Below are 21120 nucleotides of genomic sequence, written 5' to 3' on the forward strand. Positions count from 1 at the left end.
TCTAGTGCTAACATTAATCATCCTGCCTCAGTTTCCAGAGTGCTGGAGTCAGAGCTTCCTGCCACCACATCCAGCCCTTCCTTCCTTTTTTTTTCCCCCTTGCCTACAAAGACCTACCTGCCTGCCAGTGCAGGGGTGAGAAGTGTGCTCCATGACCCCTAGCATCTTTTTAGGTTTTACATGGTAAGATGTAAAGGCCATTTCCCTGTCCTTTTCTTTGTGTTCCTGGGCCTAGCAACCTTCCACTTTGCGGTGCATCCGGCATTCATTCATCCCATGAGCATGTGGCTCTGCTCAGTCCAAGAGGTGAACTGAAGGGCAGCCAACCGTGGGAGAGCAGAGCTATGGAAAGGGACTTATATTTCCCCAAGGTGAAGTCTCTCCCAAGTCATTCCGGAGACTACGTGTGAGTGTGTGTGTGTGTGTGTGTGATTTCCACCAGTGACTCTTGTCCTCTTGGCATATACACTTCGGAGAATGGTTTCCTGTGGGTCGGGTAATTTAATAGTTTCCTTACTCCCAAGGGGCTGAAACTGTTTCCTTTTTATAAACTGAGGATGTCTAAGTTACCCGCATTAATAGCAAACTTGTTCACTGCTGCATGTCCAGAGTGTCAGCTCTTGTAGCACATAGTAGGTGTTAAGTGTGAGAATGACTCCATGAATGGTGCCTTCTTTGACTGACTGTGGTGTGCCTCCCCGACAGGGAGAGAATAAAACCCACTTTTAGACCCTCATGGTCTCTGGCATCCTGCAATTTGGATCTTCCAGGCCTCTGCTTTGTTGTGGAGGACTAACCAAAGGCTAAGCGAGGACCTGTTTCTCCGGCTGGCCCTGGCAGGACCCCAGGTTGCCTCGACCCTACAACCTCTCGAGGTTCTTCTCCAGGCTTACCGGGAGCCTTGGACCTGAAGGTGTCCCTCGGCCGAAGCCAGAATTCGCCCCAGGGTTTTCCAGCCTAGGGATGCGCATCTCCAGCTGCCCATCACCATGATCCCAGCCCCTTCTTTGCACCTTCGTCCTGTGCAGGAGCCCGGGGCTGAGCGGAGTGCTTCACCCCGTACCTATAGGCCTGCGGGGGCAGGAGCCTGAATCACCGCCGCAGTCTCCCTCTCTTTCCGGCTTCCAGCCCGGGGCCACCTCTGTTTCGCAACGCTGGCTGGCCAGGCGCAGCGTGCTAGCTCTCTTACACTCCTCTGCGCGCCCCTCTTCCCGGCTTGCGCTTTCGCGGCCGCCGCCCTCACTCTGGCCGGCTCCGGGGAAACCTCGCCCCGCCGCCCCTCCCCGGTATAAGCCAGAGCTGCCAGCGCTAGCCCCAGGCTCCCGCGGGAGGGGGCGCGGCAGCCCCCACGGCTCCACCCTCTCCGCGGGGCCGCGGCCATCTGGGGCCCCTGCCAGGCGCGTCTGCTTGGGGCCCGCGCCCAGCTCCTGCGGGAGGACAAGGCACCCCGGAGAGGGGAACGGTGCCGCCGCACCGGGCGGTCCCCTGCTAGCGGGCTGCGGAGAGCGGCGCTCGGAGATGCCCCGAGGGGGCGGTGGCTGAAGCGCCTCGCAGCGGACTGGACGCGGGCGCCCCTGGTCACCTCGGCGACTCTTTACGAGCCGGAGCTGCAGCTGCGGACGCGGCAGGGTGGACCCACGAGGGCGCTGAGGACCGTGCTCCCCGCGTCCGTAACAAGCGCCCGTTGCGGACTTGCCACCTCCCGCCTTCCCCGCACCAGCCCCCCGCGAGCTGGCAGGAGGAAATTGCGCGCGGCCCCTTTAAATTTACCCAGGAGCCCTTAAAGGAGCCCCAGGGGCCCCAGACAGGAATCCCCACCCCGGTCCAGCCCGCGCTGCCGAGCGAGCAGTCAGCCGTCCGTGCGGCCGGCCGCCCGTGAATGCGCCCCGCGCCCGGGGGCCCCGCGCACCGAGCGCCCCGCGTGCGCCGCCGCTGGCTCCGCGGCCCCGCGCCCCGCCGCCCCGGGGCCCCCGCTCCGCAGCGCAGCGCATGGAGCCCGGCGGGGACCACCGGAGCCGGAGCGGCGGCGGCAGGGGCGGCCCCGGGCCCGCAGTGACCTCGGCACGGGGCCGACGGCTGCCGCCCACCGCAGCGAGCGGCGGCACGGAGCCCGAGGAGGACGACGGCGGTAAGATCTGGGGCCGACGACCGGGGGTGGGGGGCCCCGGCGTGGGGGAGGGGAGGGCTGCGGCTCCGGGCCCCTCTCGGCCGCCGAACAAAGCGGGGGACGAGCTCAGGGCGGCTCGGGGCGCCACCTGGTGGGCGCAGAGAGCAGCTACAAGGCCCGCGGGGCGCTCCCTGCCCGTGGCGGGGTCTGCCCGCCGGGCTGGGGCGGATCCCTGCTCCTTAAAGGGCCCCGCGTTGCTCGTTTTTTTTGGGGGGGGCCAGCGACGTGGGAGTCGAGGTGCTAGAACTTGCGGCTCCCGCCCTTTCTCTTTCACACTCCCAGGTGGTCTTTCTTTTAAAGGCTTCCCAGTCCCTCTGTCCCTTTCTGAGGCTTTCCCCAGAGTAGCATAGCTCGGGATTCCGCTGTTCTCGGTTATGCCGTCCCTTTCTGCGTGGCCTTGCTGGAGACGGGAACTCTTCCCTTCACGGTTACGCTACGAGAAACAAAGCGCAGCCTGCGTCCTGGGGGCCCCCGTCTGTCATACCCCACATCGGGAAGGTCTTAGTGAGGGATGGGTTCGCACACGAAGGTGGATGCCCCACCCGTGCGTTGTCGCGTTTCAGAATTGATTTTGGCCCCAGTTTGTCAGCTGTACCAAGACCCGCCGGTTGGCCCTTAAAACCAACTGCTTTTTTTGTCTCCCTTCTGCAAGGTTCATTGCCTTTAGATCAGCGGAGGTTCCATCCGTACTAGCGAGAGTGTTCTCTACTCTTCGAGCTCCCCTCCCTATAAGCCCCCCCCCTTTTTTTTTTTTTGAAAAAAATCTCAGCTCCTCCTTTTTCTTTCTTTTTTTTTTTCTTCTTTCTGCTCTTAAAGGGCCAGTCTGCTCTAGACTTAACAGTGCTCCTGCACTGGAAGGATGCTTAGTAGGATGCTAGCTATTCAGTCAGTGCGTTTGCAGACAAAGGGGTATAGGCCCAGAGAGCGGATGTGACTGACCTACCAAAGGTCACTGGGCAAGGGACCAGTGAAGCCAGATCTTGAATCTAATGTTTTTTCTATACCTTTACCTAAAAAAAAGTAATGGAAGACAAACAAACAAAACCTCCAAACCAAAACAGACAAAAAAACAAAACAAAACAAAACAAAAAAACAAAAAAACCCCAAACAAACCAAAAAACCCCCCAAAAACAAAACAACTCCTCACGAGGACAAGAGCCTGCTCCGATCCTGTCATTTGTTTGTCTGACTCTGGGATTCTGTACTGAGAGAATGCCAGAGTCTGCTTGTTTCGTCTTTGTGGCCAGGAGACCGTTTTCTAAATAAAAAATGGTCAGCCAGCACTGCAAGGAGGGCTCTGGGTGTCTTTGACAAAGTGAAAGAACACTAATGGTTGGAGAGGCCCCAGAAGTGCACACTGTTGGGAGGGCTGGCAGTAACCACATCCCTGCCAGCACAAATGAGATAAATGCCTAGAACGACTTAATGGGTGTGATGGGTGGTGGCTGCTCCCCAGTCTGGAGACAGTCTGTAGTCACTCTGCTGGCCCTCCGACCTCCTCTTTTCAGGGTCATTGTGCCTCCCAGACTCTGGGGAAGTCCAGGTCTGAGAAACTCCTTTCCCTGGAGGTGTTGACAGCAGTATCTTAGGTGTCCTTCCAGTGGAAGACCTGACAGTTCACACCTCATCCTTAAACTGCTATTTACAGGATGGCATATTGGGAAAAGGGAGATAACCTTTGGTGGGTGCCCTCCTGGAGGGGCCTCAGGTGGGTGGGTGTTGTGCATAGATCTGGGTGCAGACAAATACCCCCTATTGTTCCCCTCTCCCTACTGCTTGCTCCATTCTGGCTATAACTGCCCAGCCTGCTGAGCTTCTGGCTTTATCCCTCCTTAAACCTCCATGGCCTTCACCTTGGTTTTAAAGTCTTCAGCAAGCTAGCCCAGTGCCCACATCTCTTTGTTCTCCAGCTAGGTCCCTGCTCTCTGTGTGGGTGTTCCAACTCCCTCATTACCCACTTCCCTTTCATCCCTATTGCCACCCCTCTCTTGCCCTAACCTCCCCTGCCCCCTTCTCATGCTTCCAAATCAAAGCCCAAGGTCCTTTCTCTGGAAATAGGAGATTGAGAGCCTGTCTCCCTTTTCCCTTCTTCAGGACAAGCTCTTCAGCTGGAAGGGGGTGCCTTAGGGTCCTGGGGGAATACCCCCCTACCCTCCTCCAGGGCCAGGGGACCAGCATCTTCAGGCAGGAAATACTCAGATCATTGTGAGGCTCGGGCCTCGAGGCCTGGAAAGAGTCGAATCCCTGGCAGGGACCACCGGCGCTATTACCACGACCACTGGCGGCTGGAGTACCTGATGGACTTCATCCCCTCCCGGCACGGCATGGTGTGTATGGTGTGTGGCAGCTCCCTGGCCACCCTCAAGCTCAGCACCATCAAGAGGCACATTCGCCAGAAACACCCCTACTCCCTGCACTGGAGTCCCAGGGAGAAGGAAGTGATCAGCAACAGCTGGGACGCCCATCTGGGGCTGGGGGCCGGTGGTGAGGCTGAGAGCCTGGGGGCCCAGGGGGCAGAGGAGGAGGAGGAAGAAGATGAAGAGGAGGAGGGGGCCAACCTGCAAGCTTGCCCACCCAAGGGATCAGGTAATACAGAATATGGAGAGGCAAGGGTTTGTGTGATATGGGGCTCGGGGAGGGGGCAGCTTTTCTACTATCTTTTTTTTTTTTTTAGGAAATCTCTGTTTCTTTTTGGGTGGAGTCTGTTTACTGCCCTTGCTGTTGAGAGTGGGGAGAGAGAGTGGTGTGGGGTAGTTTCCAGCATCCCTGAGGCCTAGACACTGTAGTAGAAGGAGCAAGAGTTGTATGGGTGGGAGGGTCAAGTTGAGGAAGTGGTTGTCAGTTGGTGAGGGGAGTGGGTGTGGTGTTAGCACAGAGAAGCCCAGGGACGGGGCTGAAATCAGGGTTTAGGGAGGCTGGGTGGGACTTGAGTGAGTGAACAGGAGGATTAAGGAGAGGGGTTAAGATAAAGGGAGTGGGTGTGGTGGCATATGCCTGTCATCCTAGTACCGGGAAAGTGGAGGCAGGAGGACCCATTAATTAGATAAACGTTGGCTACATAGGTAGGTAGGGCCTTTGAACCCAGCCTAGGTTGTATGAGTTTCTGTCTTATAAAAACAGAACAGAAAAAGATGTAAGAGGAGAGGAAAAGACAGGCAGAGAGCAGCCATGGGACCTGAGTCAGTTGAGTGAGAAAGAGACTGTGTGTGGAGCACCTGGCTGTGGTGGGGGACTCCCCAGAGGGCCAGAGACTCAGCTGCTTCCCTCCAACCCTTTCAGGCAAAGCCCCAGCTGGTGGGGGCTGCCGGCGCCAGCGGCGAGGGGTCCGAGGGGGCTCAGTGGCACCTCGGCGCCGGCGCCTCGCAGCCTCCCGAAGGGCTGGGGGCAGCAGGGGGCTGGGGGCCCGGCGCCTGGAGCGGAGGCTGAAGGAGTCACTGCAGAACTGGTTCCGGGCTGAGTGTCTCATGGACTACGACCCACGGGGGAATCGGCTGGTGTGCATGGCCTGCGGCCGGGCACTGCCCAGCCTGCACTTGGACGACATCCGTGCTCACGTGCTGGAAGTGCACCCCAGCTCCCTAGGGCTCAGTGGCCCCCAGCGCAGTGCCCTGCTGCAGGCCTGGGGTGACCAGCCTGAGGCTCTGTCCGAGCTCACCCAGCCCTCACCAGGTGCGAGGCTGTCCCAGGGCTGAGATCCCTCCAATATTAGGGCGGCAGCATGGGAACTGAAAACGAAATTGGGAGGCAGGGATATTTGGTTGAGGGCTGCAGGCCTATTTTCCCTTCACACACAGACATTCAACTTTCCACCCATCTCTCTCTGGCTGGGACCGGCTAGCTTGGGGCTGGGGTGAGGAACAAGGATGGAACCCTCTTGTGTGGGTAAGGACAACACAGCCAGAAGGCTGAGCCCTTCTCCTTCACCCCTTCCCCAACAGACGACGACCTCGTCCCCCAGGACCTGACCAGAAAGAGCCGGGACTCCGCCCCCGCTGCTGGAGCCCCCTCCTCTCAGGATCTCAGCCCCCCAGACGTAAAGGAAGAGGCTGGCTGGGTGCCTGAGAGGCCCGGGCCGGCGGAGGAGGAGGAGGGCGAGGGCGAGGGCGAGAGGGAGGGCATCCCGAACCGGCCTCGGAGGGGCCGAGACCATCGCCGCCACTACCAGGAGCGCTGGCGGCTGGAGTACCTCATGGAGCTGGACGGCTGCCGACGCGGCCTGGTGTGCATGGTGTGCGGGGGCGCGCTGGCCTCGCTCAAGATGAGCACCATCAAGCGACACATCCGCCAGCGCCACCCCGGCTCCAACAGCCTCAGCGGGCCAGTCAAAGCCCTCATCGCCCAGGAGTGGAGCGAAAAGGCCGCACACCTGCTGGCCCTGGGGCTGCCCAGGCCGGAGTCGCCCAGCGTGCCTGTCGCCCCCAGCACAGCCTCAGCCTCTGAGGAGGGGGGAGGGGCGGAGGAGGCGGAGCCAGAGGAGGAGTGGTGGGGTGAGCCTGTGGAGGGCCGGAGCGACTGGCAAGGGAGAGAGGGCAGGGCTCGGAGGGAAGGGTGGTGAGGATGGAAGGCTGTAGAGAGACGGGAGGATGGGACCGGAGGAGCAGTGGAGAACAGGGACTGGGCCTGATTGATGGCACTCGCTCCAAGGCAGCCCTTTGTTCTTCTCCAGGCGACGCGCCGCTGTCCCCTGGAGCACCGTCGGAGAGACCCGCGGAGGAAGAGGAGGACGAAGATGACAGCCAGGAGCCCGGGGGGCTGGCCTTCCCACCGCTGCCACTGCCGCCACCTCCACCGCCACCTCCACCTCCGCCGCGCAGCCGGGAGCAGCGGCGCAACTACCAGCCGCGCTGGCGGGGCGAATACTTGATGGACTACGACGGCAGCCGGCGCGGGCTGGTGTGCATGGTGTGCGGGGGCGCGCTGGCCACGCTCAAGGTGAGCACCATCAAGCGACACATTCTGCAGGTGCATCCCTTCTCCATGGACTTCACCCCGGAGGAGCGCCAGACCATTTTGGAGGCCTATGAGGAGGCCGCGCTGCGTTGCTACGGCCACGAGGGCTTTGGGCCACCCGCCCCGGCGCCACGAGACAGCAGCGCGGATCTCAAGCCTGGCACGGTGTGTCGCGCATAGCAGTCACCCTGCGCTGCCCTGGCCCTTGGGCTGAGAGACCTTGATGTCTGGCCCTGGGGTCCCCACCTCCCCGCTGGCCGGGCTAGGCTGGGGCCGGGGCCCGGGCCCGGGCTGGGGATGGGATGGCACCGCTGCAGTCCTCCCGTGACACTTTGCTGTGCCAGCTAGTACTTGCGCCTCTGGCGCGGCGCGCACTAACCCGGGGGTCCAGGCACTCTTTGTGCGGTGCTCCGCGCTTCCCGAAAAGCCAAAGCGCCTACCCAGTGTTCGCAGCGAGCACTCTTGGCCGTCCCTGAGGGCGCAGTGCTGCCAGGCATGGGAAGGGGCGCAGCCAGTCAGTATTAGGGTTGAAGGCAGGGCGCAAGGAAGCCAGGAAGGACGCGCTGGCCGCGCGCCCTGGCCAGTGGCCCAGTTCTGTGTGGCTTCACGCCAGCGGGCGCGGCCCTCGGCTCCCAGGCTGTGGGGTCCAATTCTTGGCCTCTCGGAGGCCCAGGCGGTGAATTAGGACTGAGCAGGGGGCGGGGCGTGGCCAGAACGGTGGGGCCCAGTCTGCTGGACCAATTTCCCCGGTTGGCCCAGGGACAGCGAGCGCACCCATCCTGGGCCACTGCCACGCCTTCGGGACCGGGGGCATAAAGGGATTAGCACTTTTTCTTTAGGCCCTCCTGTTGCAGAGGGCTTCTGTTATCCACACGGTGAAGGCTGCGGGAATACTCTTGGTCCAGTGCCAGTACCTTTCCACCTCAGGGCACTGGGGCGGTAGGGCTTTATTACTGCCCCCTCTGAACGTGAATTGCCCTCGGTGGACACGCTACTGGTTCTCAGCTCCCTGGGCTTGGGGCCGGGTCTCTGCCTCCTTTTCTCTTGCCGGAAACAGCGCCAGGCCCCATGGTGCCAAAAGGGCCCCTCAATCTCCCAGGCAGGTCCGAGGGGTATGTAGATTTCATTCTCCCGTGGAGAACAGGTGGTCCGAAGATCAGGCCCTTTTTTGCTGTTTGTATTTTATTTTGAAACTGTATTTAATGCTTTTTATATGAAGGGGAGAGGGGAACTGGCCCAATCACCCTTAGGTGCAAATGTCTTATTTATTATGCGTGTATCAGAGATAAGCTGTGAGGTGGTGGAGGAAGAACTGAGATGGGAGTGTGGTGAGGGGATTGGGATATACTAGGTATCTCCATGTTCCCCTGGCCTTTTTGCCTCCAGGTCCAGTGTCTGCTCTTCACAAAGAGAAGTCACTGCAGGCACTGTGCCCTCCCTTTAAAGTCAGGGTGCGGTGGTCAGGGCGTGGGGCCTGGGTTCTGGGGCCAGTGCAGCCCTTGTGGTGAGAAAACAAGAAAAGAAATCCCTTCTCACCCTCCAGAGCCGGAGCTCAAGGTTCAAGTGCCTCAGGCCCAGTTCCCTAGATCGAGAGATGGATTTTATACCACGGATTTTATACCATTTTTTATAATTCAAGATTGTCATTGGGAAGGGACCCTGGAGCTCACAAACTGATCCCTTTCAAATCTCAACTCCCAGTTCAGTGAGCTTTGCACTATATTGCCCTGCTTCCAATCTGGCAAGTTACTAAGATTTCTTTACCTATTAGGCCTGTTAAAGTGGGTGTTGGGCACTGCAGGCCCACAGCACTTGTGTACTGCACTTCCGGGAATGAGGATGCAGGCGGCTTTCAGCAGTGCGGGCTTGCCAGTCAGAACTCCAGGTGGGGCCCTCTTCCCCTGCCGCCGAGGTTCCCCAGCAGAATTAGGCTGCTTCTCTGTGCTTGTTTTGAGGCCATCAGGTATTCTGGAACAGCTGCTGGCTCAGTGAAATTCCAGTTTTGACCGGCCAGGGTTTTGGAGACAGTATTAAATTTTAAGAACAGAGACTATGTATGGATAGTGCCAGGCTGTGCACTTACCCTTCTGCTTTCCACCTGCATGTTTTAAGCTGAGGGTGATTATTCTCGCCCACCTCTACATAAATTGGAGCCGCTGATTGTCGTTGCCAGAGCTCACTGCAGAAGTTCAGCAGTCTTCAGGGTAGCATCATTTTAGACACTTGCTAGAGACACATTCTTGGGCCCTCCTCATAGGCCTTTCCCATACAGTTGCAACTCCCAAGGCGGTTGTCAAGTACCTCTGCAGTGATTCTGCCATAATGACCTATGGCCTCAAGGGGCTGGTGGGTCTCCTCCCTCTATTCTGACATGAACAGGTGAAGTTCCTTCATTGTTTTGTTAATGATATGCTTGCTATTATGGCCCATATGTAAATGTTACTCTGGATACATATTTATATGCCATGTTACTTAGTGACACTATTCAAACATTTGTATGTGTATTTGTGAAGTTGTTTGCATCAGTCATAAAGTACCCCCCCTCCCCAACCCAGAGGTATGTTGAATAAATCTAAAAGTCCAGCCTTATGAGTCACAGCCAACTTAGTTTGGGGGCAGAGCAAGTCAGAGGAGTTCTGATGTCAGACCAGACATCCATGAAACCAGTTCAGTTTCAGCTTTTGGCTGTATGTGGTTTAGAAGCTGCTTCNTGTGGCAAGTGGGGAACCTTCCCTCCCATCCCTAGGCAGGTGNGAGGCGGGATCAGAGCCTTTCACCCCAGTCACTTCTAAGGTCATCCTTTACAGGGTCTCTAACTTCATTTTGGAAAACAAATGTAGTGCAGGTTGTGCTCAGTGCCATGGGAATCCTTGCAATCTTGGGAGTTCTTTTTCAAAATTCCTGGAATGAGGGTGGGAGTGAGTGAAAGCCTTTGCTCTTACTTCACCCAAACTGTACAAAGAATAAAGTTGCAGACTGATGAGACAGTCACTGTGTTTATTTATAATTAATACATCAATTTGCAGTTTTACAGGGACCAGAGCTTCTTGGTACTACTGTTTTTATGTTGCACGCACAGACACGTACACGATTTCATTAGTAATTTTTCATCTCTACGTCTTTGTTTAAAAAAACAAAACAAAAAACCCTCTCATGTAACACAGAAACCTTTCCAATTATTTTAACACAGCAGCAGCAACAAAGAAAAGAGCAAACTGTGGAGGCTTCCAGTGCAGAACGAGGTCCCTTGTTAGGAGACCCCAAACACCATGGGTGCGTTCACTTCCTGGGAGGGCAGAGCATGGTGATGGAGTGTTGTCTACAGTGGAAATGAAAGATTCAAAATGTACAGGGGCAAAGGAACTTGAGAAGATGGAGTAAGGCATTCTATCTATCAAAGTCTGTGAGTCGTTTCCCAAAAGGACTGGAAAGACGGCCAATTCCTACTTTTACAGTCACAGAACTTTGTGACCATCAAATACCTTGAAATCCCCAGCTCCTACTTCCTCACAATAGGGCAGGCAGGGTTTGAGAAATGAAGGACTCTTGGATGCCAGTTTTCAAGCTGACTGGATTTCCATGCTGAAGGAGAGATGCAAGGTCTGAGAAATTAAGATCCCGGACCCCTCCACTGATGCCACTGTAAATTCTGTTGTATCTATCAGTACCACCTGGTCTTGCTTGGCCACCCACAACCTAAAAGTTCTGGAAAACATGATCCAAATGAGCACTGGATCATGGTACGAACTGTTTCATCAGTATGTCTGAAAATGGAGATCCTTTCAGAACTGCACTGACTCCAAGCAGCCGCATGTCCTGCTTCTAGAAATGGACCTCTTCAGGCAGCCAGGCCTCTGGACGCCAACAGATACATGACTTGCAGTCAGTGGGGCTTTGGTCCTCAGGCTAAAGCACTGCAAAGTACAGGAGGAAGCAGTAGGGAAGAAACACAAGGAAGGCTTTTCATGTTCTTGTATCTCCTCCTCCACAGACTGAGATAGGATTACAATAACTCAATGGCTGGGAGCCCACATGCAGATTATTTTTCTTTAACAAGTTTATAGCAGTGTACAGCAGTTACAGACATTTATTTCATAATAAGAAAAGTACAACCATATTTATTAAACGTGAGGTAAGGTGGGCAGGGAGAGGGAAAAGCACACTCTGGAATGATTTCTCAACCAACACATGGACCCCAGACCAAGGGCTGTACACGGCCCTCCCAGCTGCAGAGCCCTTCCTTCCCTACGAGGAGCCACAGACAGGGTGGTGGCTGCCCTTCTGCTGACTGCTCCACCCACTGTCCTCCCACCCCCATTTCTCAGGTGGCATTCTGGGAATAGGGAATTACCTCTATCACCTGTAAGTTATTCAGAGCTGACAGTTCTTTCATTAAGGAAGAAGAGGAGCAGTAAGAGTAGCTGCTTATGTGTAAGGCAGGAAGGTGGGACTGGAGGGCCATACAAACCCAACGGAAGAAATCCCACTCTTGCCCCAGACTATTTATTCATAAGTTAATCATTATTTCCTAACTTAAAAATAAGGGCAAAATTATAAATGGGAGCTGTATACGAGTCCTTGGAACTGGAGAGAGGACCCGAGAGACACTTCTCTTTTCCTCCTTTTATGGTACATGTAAAGCTCCACCCCACTATGGTCTGATTAATTCTAGGAATCTGATTCAATCTTTATTCTTTAGGGTTCTAAGAGATCAGTTCTTTTTTCAGTCTAACACATCTTGTGCTTGGTACTGAGGGTAAAGGGAGAGGAGGGGAGAGAACACCAAATTAAAATGAACAAACAACGTGGAACCAAACTCTAGCTGACACTGAGCAAGTTCCTTCATAGTACAAGTGACGATGTTATAACTATTAAATGGTGTTTTAGTAACTGATGCACTTCTTGCTTCACGTGCTTATTCTGCCTTTTTTTTGGCGATTCCAGGAAGCTTTGCTTGGATCCTATTGAGGAAAGAAAAAGAAAACTGAAAATATTTGTTTTTAACATACATTTGTTCTAGGTCTGTTTCTCAGGGATGGCTGAAGTCAGGTAAGGCTCAACTGTCTGGAACAAGCCAGAGGGCTCCCACCACACTGCCCTTACTGCAGGGCCTGATTCTGTCTCACTACAGTGATCCCTGGGCCCTTCACTGGGATCCAGGAAGAATCAAAGAGTATTAGGGTCTTGGGATGATGATGTGAGTGCCCATGTCTTTCCCTTTGTGAAGTACAAGAAAAGGAGCGTCAAGAAGGAATGACAAGTCAGCAAAATGAGGTGTGAAAAAAGGGCATGGCTGGTTAGCTTCATGGTTCTTTGAACTACAAGGTCTGGCAAGGAGGACATCAGAGCTGCCTTTGACCCTGGTGAAGTGGTCATTTGAACCTTCAGTGATGTTAGAGCTGCTCTCCATAGAGGTGACATCTCACAGAGGATTATACACATCAGCTAACGCTTTCAACAACAAAGCAGTCCAGCTTTGGTGAACAGCACCAAGTATCTATGTATGCCTTCAACCTGGAGTTAGTGTGAGTGTACAATAAAGCAAATAAGTCAGGTGAGGATTCTGGCATCAACACCCACCTGCTTGGCTTACATTCAGTTTCTTTCTTTTTGTTCTGTGGATGGAAATCTGGGGCCATGTATGCTAAGCCAATGTTTTACCACCTAACTACACTCCTAACCCTTCAGCTTCCTCTTGGTAATATGAAAAGACACTAAAATCTGGGGTGTGGACGGCTCAGAGTGAACAGCTGTAGCACTTTACTTCTTAAAGAAGAGCTGAAGGAAACAGAAAAAGGACAACATGCTAAGTCAGTGCTGGGCTCATCTTGCTGTGAACATTCAAAGGAAAAGTGGTTCCTTGATTCACACTATCAGATAAAGAATTCAGAATTCATGGTATTGTGGGGCTGGAGAGATGGCTCAGAGGTTAAGAGCACTGGCCGTTCTTCCAGAGGTCCTGAATTAATTTTGCAGCAACCACATGGTGACTCACAACCATCTGTAATGGGATCTGATGCTCTCTTCTGGTATGTCTGAAGACAGCATACTGTTTATTTAATTATATAAATAAATCTTAAAAATATCTTAAAAAGTCATTAAAAAGATTTCATGATATCTTATAGAACTTTAAAAAGCAAAACAGGGATTTTTGTTTGCTCTTTTTGAGGTAGGCTTTTACTACATAGCCCTGGCTATCTTGGAAATCAGGCTGGACCTTCAACTTCACCAGCTTCTGCCTTTCAAGTACTACAGGTGTTCACCACAATGCTGGAATCTAAGCTTTTTATTACTTACTAGAAAAGACAGGAAAGATTGCCTTAACTTGGATACATATGAAAATAAAATAGGGTTAAATAACTAAACATATGACAGCCAAAGTATTTACCTTGATCATTTCTATCTTGAGAGCTGGAGGGTAGGATATTAAGTTTGAGGCCAGCCTGGGCCACACAGCAAGACCCTGTCTCTAAACCAGATGAACAACCCAACAAACCAAACCACCACCACCAAGCCCAGAGATGCTGCTTAAGTACAACAAAGCTACAGTTTTATTCAGGATGAAAACTAGTTACGTTTGACAGTAACATTTTATATAAGAGACTAAACAATATGGGAGAGGAGTCCACATGGGAAACAGTGAACATGGTCCCTAAGTACACTTACTTTTCAACAATTGACTTGGTCTGATCCCGGGCAATCCCAACATAGTGGTCAATCTGTGTCTTTAAGAAAGAAAGGAAGGAAAGAAGGCTCAGCTGGGCAATAAAGGGGCTAAGAAAATTTTCATACAATATATATTTTGGTAATATTCTCATTTCCCCCAAAAGGCACTATTCTCTTATTTAGTGCAACTATTAAAAAATCCCAGTATTCACTATCCCAGAAAATAAAAATGATGTCCAGTTTTTCAGAAGTGAAAGTTCTGTTTTCAGATTTCAACAACACTTCAAAATAAAAATTACACATCATTTGTACAAGTAGAACTTTTGTGGTATTTTCTGTAGCAACACTGAAGTACTTTTCTAAGTGCTAGAAATTGCAGGTTTAATCCGTATTCTGTAGTTGTGATGTGTTTTTGGCTCCTGGGTATTATTAATTCATTTAATAATAAAGAGCCAAAAATATTTTTGTTTATATTGCATATTAGTGCATATGTGTGTGAGTGTGCATGTGTGTCTTTGGAGGCAAAATTTTGACATAAGGTTTCTCTTCCATTGCTCTCTATCTTATTAACTAATTAATTTAATTAACTTAAAGACAAGGTCTCCTGTCCCTAAGCTGGCCTCCAGTTTGCTATGTAACCAAGGATGGGGCATGGACTTCTCTCCTCCTGATACGTACGATACATGTGCATCACTAGATACAAAACCCAGGGCCTTACACATGCTAGCCAAGTACTTCACCAGCTAACCTACATCCCTAGCCATCTACTTTATTTTTTGAGACAGTTCAGTCCCTCACTAAACCTATAGCTCACTGATTTCGTTAGAATGGCTGGACAATAAGCCCCAGAGATCCTCCCCCCGGTTCAGGTTGCAGGTGTACATTTAACACCAGGTATTTTTATGTGGGTGCCTGAGATAAGAACTCAGGTTCTCATGCTTGTGTGACATTTTACCAACTGAGCCATCTCCCTGACACTCCCAAAATGTCTTCTTATGGAGAGATAATCTACTCCATCCATAATGGAAACATCTGCTCACACTAACATTTCCTTGGAAGTGCAGTTTAGTTTTTAGAAGCTCAGCTTTACATAAAGCATCGTTTTTACCTTCCTTTTTGGAATATAATTCATTCCTATGACACAGAACATCTATTTAGGCCTCCAGTCTCTCTTGCTATCTGTTTCTTACTTTCCTTAAAGTGAACTGAAGCCAGTCACACATTACTCAGCATATCTACCACAGATGCATGCCTACCTTATACTTCTCATAGACAATTGGGACGCTGAAGACAAGCAGCTCGGCTGTAAGACAGAATAAAAACACAGCAAGTGCAAATGTGAGACTCAAGCAGCACAGACACTTCTTCATGAAGTACAGAGAAACAATCAAAAAGAGAAAAATAAGAGCTCTCGAAATTGAGGATAGCTGGGAGAGAGCAGATAAGGGTAGTGTTGAAAACCCCTACGAGGCTATTTTCTTTGTATGACAGGTGTCAACTTCTAAACTACAAGTGGTTTCTAAAAGCAAGGTCCCCATATTTAAACCAAATTTAAACAGTGCTCTTTATTCACAGTTGCTTTGAAATCCTTTGTGACACTATTTAATAAGCTCTCAGCCACAAGCCCAGGCTACCCTAATCTCTAGCACACACTGTAAACACACAGGCTGGCTCTGTGGAGTAAGAGATCACACCGCATACGTGATTTGTAGCAAAGTCCTCCAGTCTTGGGCCACACTGTTGTGGTTGTTCGCTTTATTGATGGTTTTATGTCCTCAGTGGGCCCAGAACATATTATGAAGCTTAACATGATGCTGAATTCCTGACCTTCCTGTGTCTGTCTACCGAGTGCAGGCATCAGAGTTGTGCGCCATCACGCCTGGCTGCCCTGGACAAGGGCCTTATTAGGTTAGCCAGGCTGGCCTTGAAGGTTGGATTCTCCTGATTCAGCTTCTTGAACAGCTTTGATTATTGGTCTGTACCATCTAGCTCAGCATTTACACTTAGTCATACAAGTCTTTAAAGAAATAAGCACACAGACACACTTTCCTTGTCACCTTACCAAGAATCAGAAGGGTAATTCCATTAAAAACAGCACCAACATAGGTCATCAGCCACATGAAGACAGCCAGCTGTGAAGGCCGATGTCAGAGGGTTAATTAAGAATAAACATACCCCGAGTTCAAGCTAACTAGGTTTGCATCAATGCAGTGTTTTATGACACAGATTCCCCCATGTGCACTTATAGTCAGAAAACTCACTGTCTTTGGGGTCCATAATTTCAGGGTGCTGAGCTGATAACTGCTGGTCTAATGCTGGTCTCCAGAGGGAGGTGGCAGCATTTTCTGTTGATAGCTATTTTCTCTTTTCTGATAAAACCCTATATATGTCCTATTTTACCTCTCCCCCTGCCCTCCCCCGCCCCCCCCAGACAGGGTTTCTCTGTGCAGTCCTGGCTGTCCTCAAACTCAGAAGTCCGCCTGCCTCTGCCTCCCAAGTGCTGGGATTATAGGCATGAACCACCACTGCCCGGCTTATCTCTAAATTAAAGCCCAGCAACTAACCTTCAAGGAGTCAACCAAGTCTTCTACCAGAAAGAGGCGAATAATGAGTTTGAGGGCCTTGTTGACATGCACCATTGCAGCATTCATGTAGTTGTGGAAAGCTTCTGAAGACAGGGTAATGTCCACATCCAAGTAGGCCCTTCCGAGGAAGAAAAAACAGTCGCACATGTGACACACAAGGGAAAATTCTTCAACAGCACAGTGGTATTTTAGTGTGAAATCAGCATTCTAGAACTCTGTAGGGGACACAGCTGTCCTTTACTCGATAAAAGCTAATATGCCAGTTATGTATAAATTGTATGAATGTACAATGAAGAGCTATCTGGTGTAGATGTATCACAATGCACTCTGTGGGGATGCACATCAGATAGCAGAGGACTTGCCTAGCACGCATGAGATCTTGGCTCAATCCCCAGCATTATAAACAAACAAGTAAAAACCAAAAATTCATTTGTGTGTGTTTGTGTGTATATGCATGTGGAGTTCAGAGAACTACCATGGGTGTCATTTCTCTGGCCCTGTCCTGTCCTTCTCTTTCTCTCTTTCTTTAACAGTTTCCTACTGACCTACTGTCCAAATACACTGTTTTATTTTTAATGCACATGTGTATGTCCGTGTGTGTGTGTGTGTGTGTGTGTGTGTAGTGGTTTGAATGAAAATGACCCCACAGGCTCATAGGCAGTGGTACTACTAGGAAATGTGGCCTACTAGGAGTGTGCTTTGACGTTTTAGGAGTTCAAGCCAAGCCCAGTGGTTCATACTGCCTCTTTTGGTTGCCTGTGGATCCAGACAGAGAGGTCTCAGCTCCTGCTCCAGCACCATGTCTGCATGTACACTGTTATGCTTCCCACCATAACAATGGACTAAACTGTAGTAAACTCTGGACTGTAAAGGACTAAACCTCTCAACTTTAAGTTAGTCCCAATTAAATGTTTTCCTTTATAAAAGTTGCTGTGGTCATGTTGTCTCTTCCCAGCAATAGGACATTGTCTAAAACAGTGGGTGCACACCATGGTGCACAAGTAGAGGTCGGGGGACAGTTTGTGGCAGTAGGTTCTCTCCTTCCACCATGTGGGTCCTAGGGACTGAAATCAGATTGTCAATCTTAGAGTAAATACTTTTACCTGCTGAGCATCTTGCTGGCTAGGACCTTGTCTTAGCAAGTTCCAGAACACCCAAAGCTATGTAGAGAGACCTTGTATCAAGCAATCACCATCAAAACAAAAACTTAACCAAAAAAAAAAAAAAAAAAGGTCTGGGACTAGAGCTCAATGGTAGAGCACTTGCCTTGTATGTGTAAGGTCCTAGGCTCAATCCCCAAGCTGGGGGCAGGGAGCATAGTTTAAAAAAGCAAAGGAAAGACTGAGGAGGGTAGACATCATGAATGTGTTAGGGCTGCAAACTATATAACACACTGTGTTTTTAGAGGCTGAGATTTAAAAAAAAAAGGGTAGTGGTGGTAGGGGTACAGGCAGGCAAAGGGTCTCAATTACACAGCCCCTAGAACTTACTATATAGATAAGGCTGGCCTGAACTTAAAGAGCTCTGCTTGCCTTGGCCTCCCAAATGCTGCGATTTTGGCATGCCATTGTGACCATGTCTGGCATTCTTGTTCTGAGGGGTAACCCTGTGCTTATAACCTGTTCATTCACACTGCAGCTACTGAGCGTCTACTGCTTATCAGGTGTGAAGACATCTTGAGGAAGAGTAGAAGAGTAAGAGGCATGTGTTCATTTTCCTGTTTATAAATATAAAGGTTTTAACATGAGATGTTTCCAGGTATGGAAGCAGAGGCAGGTGGGTTTTTGTGTTTGAGGTCAGCCTTATCAACACAGTGAGTTCTATGCCAGCTAGGGAGACACACAGAGACCTTGTCCCACCAAAACAAAACAAACAAAAAAATCCTACATGTTGGGATTAATATGATTTAGCAAAAATGTTTTATAAATTCACAGAAATGATGCAGAAGAGGGACCATTATTAAAATATCTAAGCTTAGCCGGGCGTGGTAGCGCACGCCTTTAATCCCAGCACTCAGGAGGCAGAGGCAGGCGGATTTCTGAGTTCCAGGCCAGCCTGGTCTACAGAGTGAGTTCCAGGACAGCCAGGGCTACACAGAGAAACCCTGTCTCCAACGCCCCCCCCCCCGTCTCTTAAATCCCCCCCAAAAGATATCTGAGCTTGTAAAATATATTCACTCAGTCAACAATTACTATATTAATTTATAATTACAACCTGCACTCTAGTTCCAGGGGACCAGATGCACTCTTTTTGCTTGCAAAGGCACCACATGCATATGTTGTACAGGTATACATACAGGTAAAACAGCCATATACATAAATAATATTTTAAAGGTTAAAAATAACTGCCCCTAGACTCAGGGAAACTGCACTAGAGCTAAAGAAAATCAGAAATAAAACAGAATAAACCCCTGGTTCTAGAACTTGAAATTCAAAGCTGTTTCTAGCTGTTATTATATAGTACTGAAACATGGACACAGTGGCTGACTGAGGGCTGCCCTGGGCAAACTATTCTGTGCCCTGCTCTGGATTTATAGTTCTGGATTTATTAGCCTTAAGTGTGAGTCTAGTCATTAAAAGTTCCCAGATACTAACCTAATTACTTCTTAGGGTGATGGCAAGTATTTAGGGACTGCTTTTGCCATCTATCTGTAAGAGACAGGTTAAAACTTCAGACATGTGCTATCTCAGCAAACTTACTTGAATGGATGTCCTTCTTCTGACTTCTGCACAGCTTGAATGACAGACTTATAGACTCTGAAGCTGATGGTGACAGAGAGAAGAGCCAGGATGAGGTAAGAGACCACACTGATAACACTGAAGGCTGCCAGAGAGAGCAGCATGATCAGTGTGGTGCCAAAGACAAACCCAGTCTTCTTCACATCTCGCCAGAAAATCAGATCGTGCACTGCCAAGAGAGAGGGAATAGAAGTTAGAGAACCCAGGACCACCTTGGCTGTGCTGTGCTTTACTGGCTGCCATCTATCTCCCTAGTATCCTGGCACCTCTTTACTTTTGGTTTTGTTATTATGGGTTATTTTTTGTAGCCCAACCTTCAACTCCTGATCTCCTACAAGCTGGGATTGTAGGCCTGTGACACGTATCTTACTGTTTTTATTCTTAAGACAGGGTCTTGCTAAACTGTCCAGTCTGGCCTTACAAAAATGGACAGAGGAGAGTCTGAGTCTTGGCCATTTCTACCTGTGCTACTTTTCACCTTTCTAAGCCACTCTCCATTGTAAAGTGAAGAAAATGGCACCATCTCCCTAAAGCTGTTTCAAGTCCAATGCAGGCAGAGTGTATTATTACCTACATGCAACAAACTTATGTCATTTACTAGGAAGGAGAGGTTTTGAGATTCCTGATGGGAAACTGAGTTCCAGGTAGTGGTTTTTGCAAATCAGGGAGAAAACAGGGTTCCACTCATGTGCACATGATTGAACTGAGACATACAGGAAAACTGCATAGAAGGAGACCTACCTTACTAAAAGGGCCAGTTCTAAGCAGGGTAATTCCTATAGTCAAAAGTTCAGGTGCACACCTATGTCGAGTTCTCATGTCTATAAGTATAGTTTCAATACAGAATGCAGAAAGGTTTCATGTCACCAACCAATCAAACAAAATGATGATATGTGCCCCAAACATGTACCGTTTTAAAAAGAGAAGGTAACTAGACAAACTTACCTGGAGAAATGTTCTACAAAATAACTAATCTATAGTCTTAAAAATTACCAGTGTAGGGCTAGAGAGATGGCTCAGTGGTTAAGAGCACTGGCTGCTCTTCCTGAGGTCCTGAGTTCAATTCCCAGCAACCACATGGTGGCTCACAACCATCTGTAATGGGATCCGGTGACCTCTTCTGATGTGTCTGACAGTGACAATGTACTCATATACATTAAATAAATAAATAAATAAATAAATATTTAAACAAACAAACAATTACCAGTGTAACCAACAGGGGGCTGGAGAGATGGCTCGGCAGTTCCAGAGGACCTGAGTTTAGCATCCACAGATTGGCTCGTAACAGTCTAACTCCAGTTCCAGGGGAGTAACAGACCTCTTTTGGCTTCCATAGGCACCAGGGACACACATGGTGCACACATACATTCTTACTTATAGGCAAACACTTATATAAATAAAATTAATAAATCTAATTTTATTACACAGAAAGAAAATAAACAGATTTCTACATTTGCAAAGTTGAAAAGAGCCACTGTGTCCTCATGGACTTTACTGCCACCTACTGGAAAGTTGTTATACAAGATAGTCAGATGTACAATTCACATGTGACTAGTGTCCCTTAGAGGCATGCAGAATATAAACTGCATAACAGTACAGAAAAGCCCTAGGCTCAACCAGTGGAATTTTGGGCCTAGACCAGAAAAAGGGCATTAGGGAATGGCAGATAAAGGGCAAAATTGTCCTACACCTCAAACCTCAGTTTGTAGCTTTGCTTCATTTGGCCTTGGCCTGTAGTTACTTCCTGCCCTACCCTCTGTATCCCATCACTTTGAATGACCTTACAGCTTTGTTTCTTCTAGGAGCACCACCACCTCATTTACTTTTTATAGACTCTTCAGATCTGTGACAGAACAAACTCATAACCCAGAGCCAGTGTGACTACAACTTCCTTTCATTTCCTTACACTGTTCCTCAACATGGAAATCTGCCAAGCATATTCAGTACAGAACACCAAAAAAAAAAAAAAAAAAAAAAAAAAAAAAAAAAAAAAAAAAAAAAAAAAAAAAAAAAA

The 21120-nt window shown here is 49.9% G+C and overlaps 2 protein-coding genes across 5 annotated transcripts in view; one reads left to right on the plus strand and one right to left on the minus strand.

The window, feature by feature from the left end:
- Positions 1 to 1841: 1841 nt before the first annotated feature.
- Positions 1842 to 10104, plus strand: C19H11orf95 (chromosome 19 C11orf95 homolog). The gene is made up of 5 exons (XM_021151200.1): positions 1842 to 2128; positions 4262 to 4753; positions 5447 to 5836; positions 6106 to 6654; positions 6834 to 10104. Exons 1-5 carry the CDS (start codon positions 1990 to 1992, stop codon positions 7295 to 7297), a joined length of 2034 nt encoding a protein of 677 aa, XP_021006859.1. The 5' UTR covers positions 1842 to 1989; the 3' UTR covers positions 7298 to 10104.
- Rtn3 (reticulon 3) overlaps positions 10098 to 21120 on the minus strand; it is a 62309-nt gene continuing 51286 nt past the window's right edge. For 2 of the 4 annotated variants that reach the window (XM_029472296.1, XM_029472295.1), the window contains 6 exons: positions 19068 to 19275; positions 16348 to 16486; positions 15846 to 15915; positions 15040 to 15086; positions 13784 to 13842; positions 10098 to 12078 (listed from right to left, as the gene is read on the minus strand). In XM_029472296.1, the coding sequence (XP_029328156.1) occupies positions 12033 to 12078; positions 13784 to 13842; positions 15040 to 15086; positions 15846 to 15915; positions 16348 to 16486; positions 19068 to 19275 (569 nt within the window). In that variant the 3' untranslated portion in view covers positions 10098 to 12032. The remainder of the gene's footprint in view (positions 12079 to 13783; positions 13843 to 15039; positions 15087 to 15845; positions 15916 to 16347; positions 16487 to 19067; positions 19276 to 21120) is intronic. The other 2 variants (XM_021151198.2, XM_021151199.2) reach the window with 1 other exon arrangement.

The sequence above is a fragment of the Mus caroli genome, chromosome 19 (assembly GCF_900094665.2).
Source record: "Mus caroli chromosome 19, CAROLI_EIJ_v1.1, whole genome shotgun sequence".
Classification (NCBI taxonomy): Eukaryota; Metazoa; Chordata; class Mammalia; order Rodentia; family Muridae; genus Mus; species Mus caroli.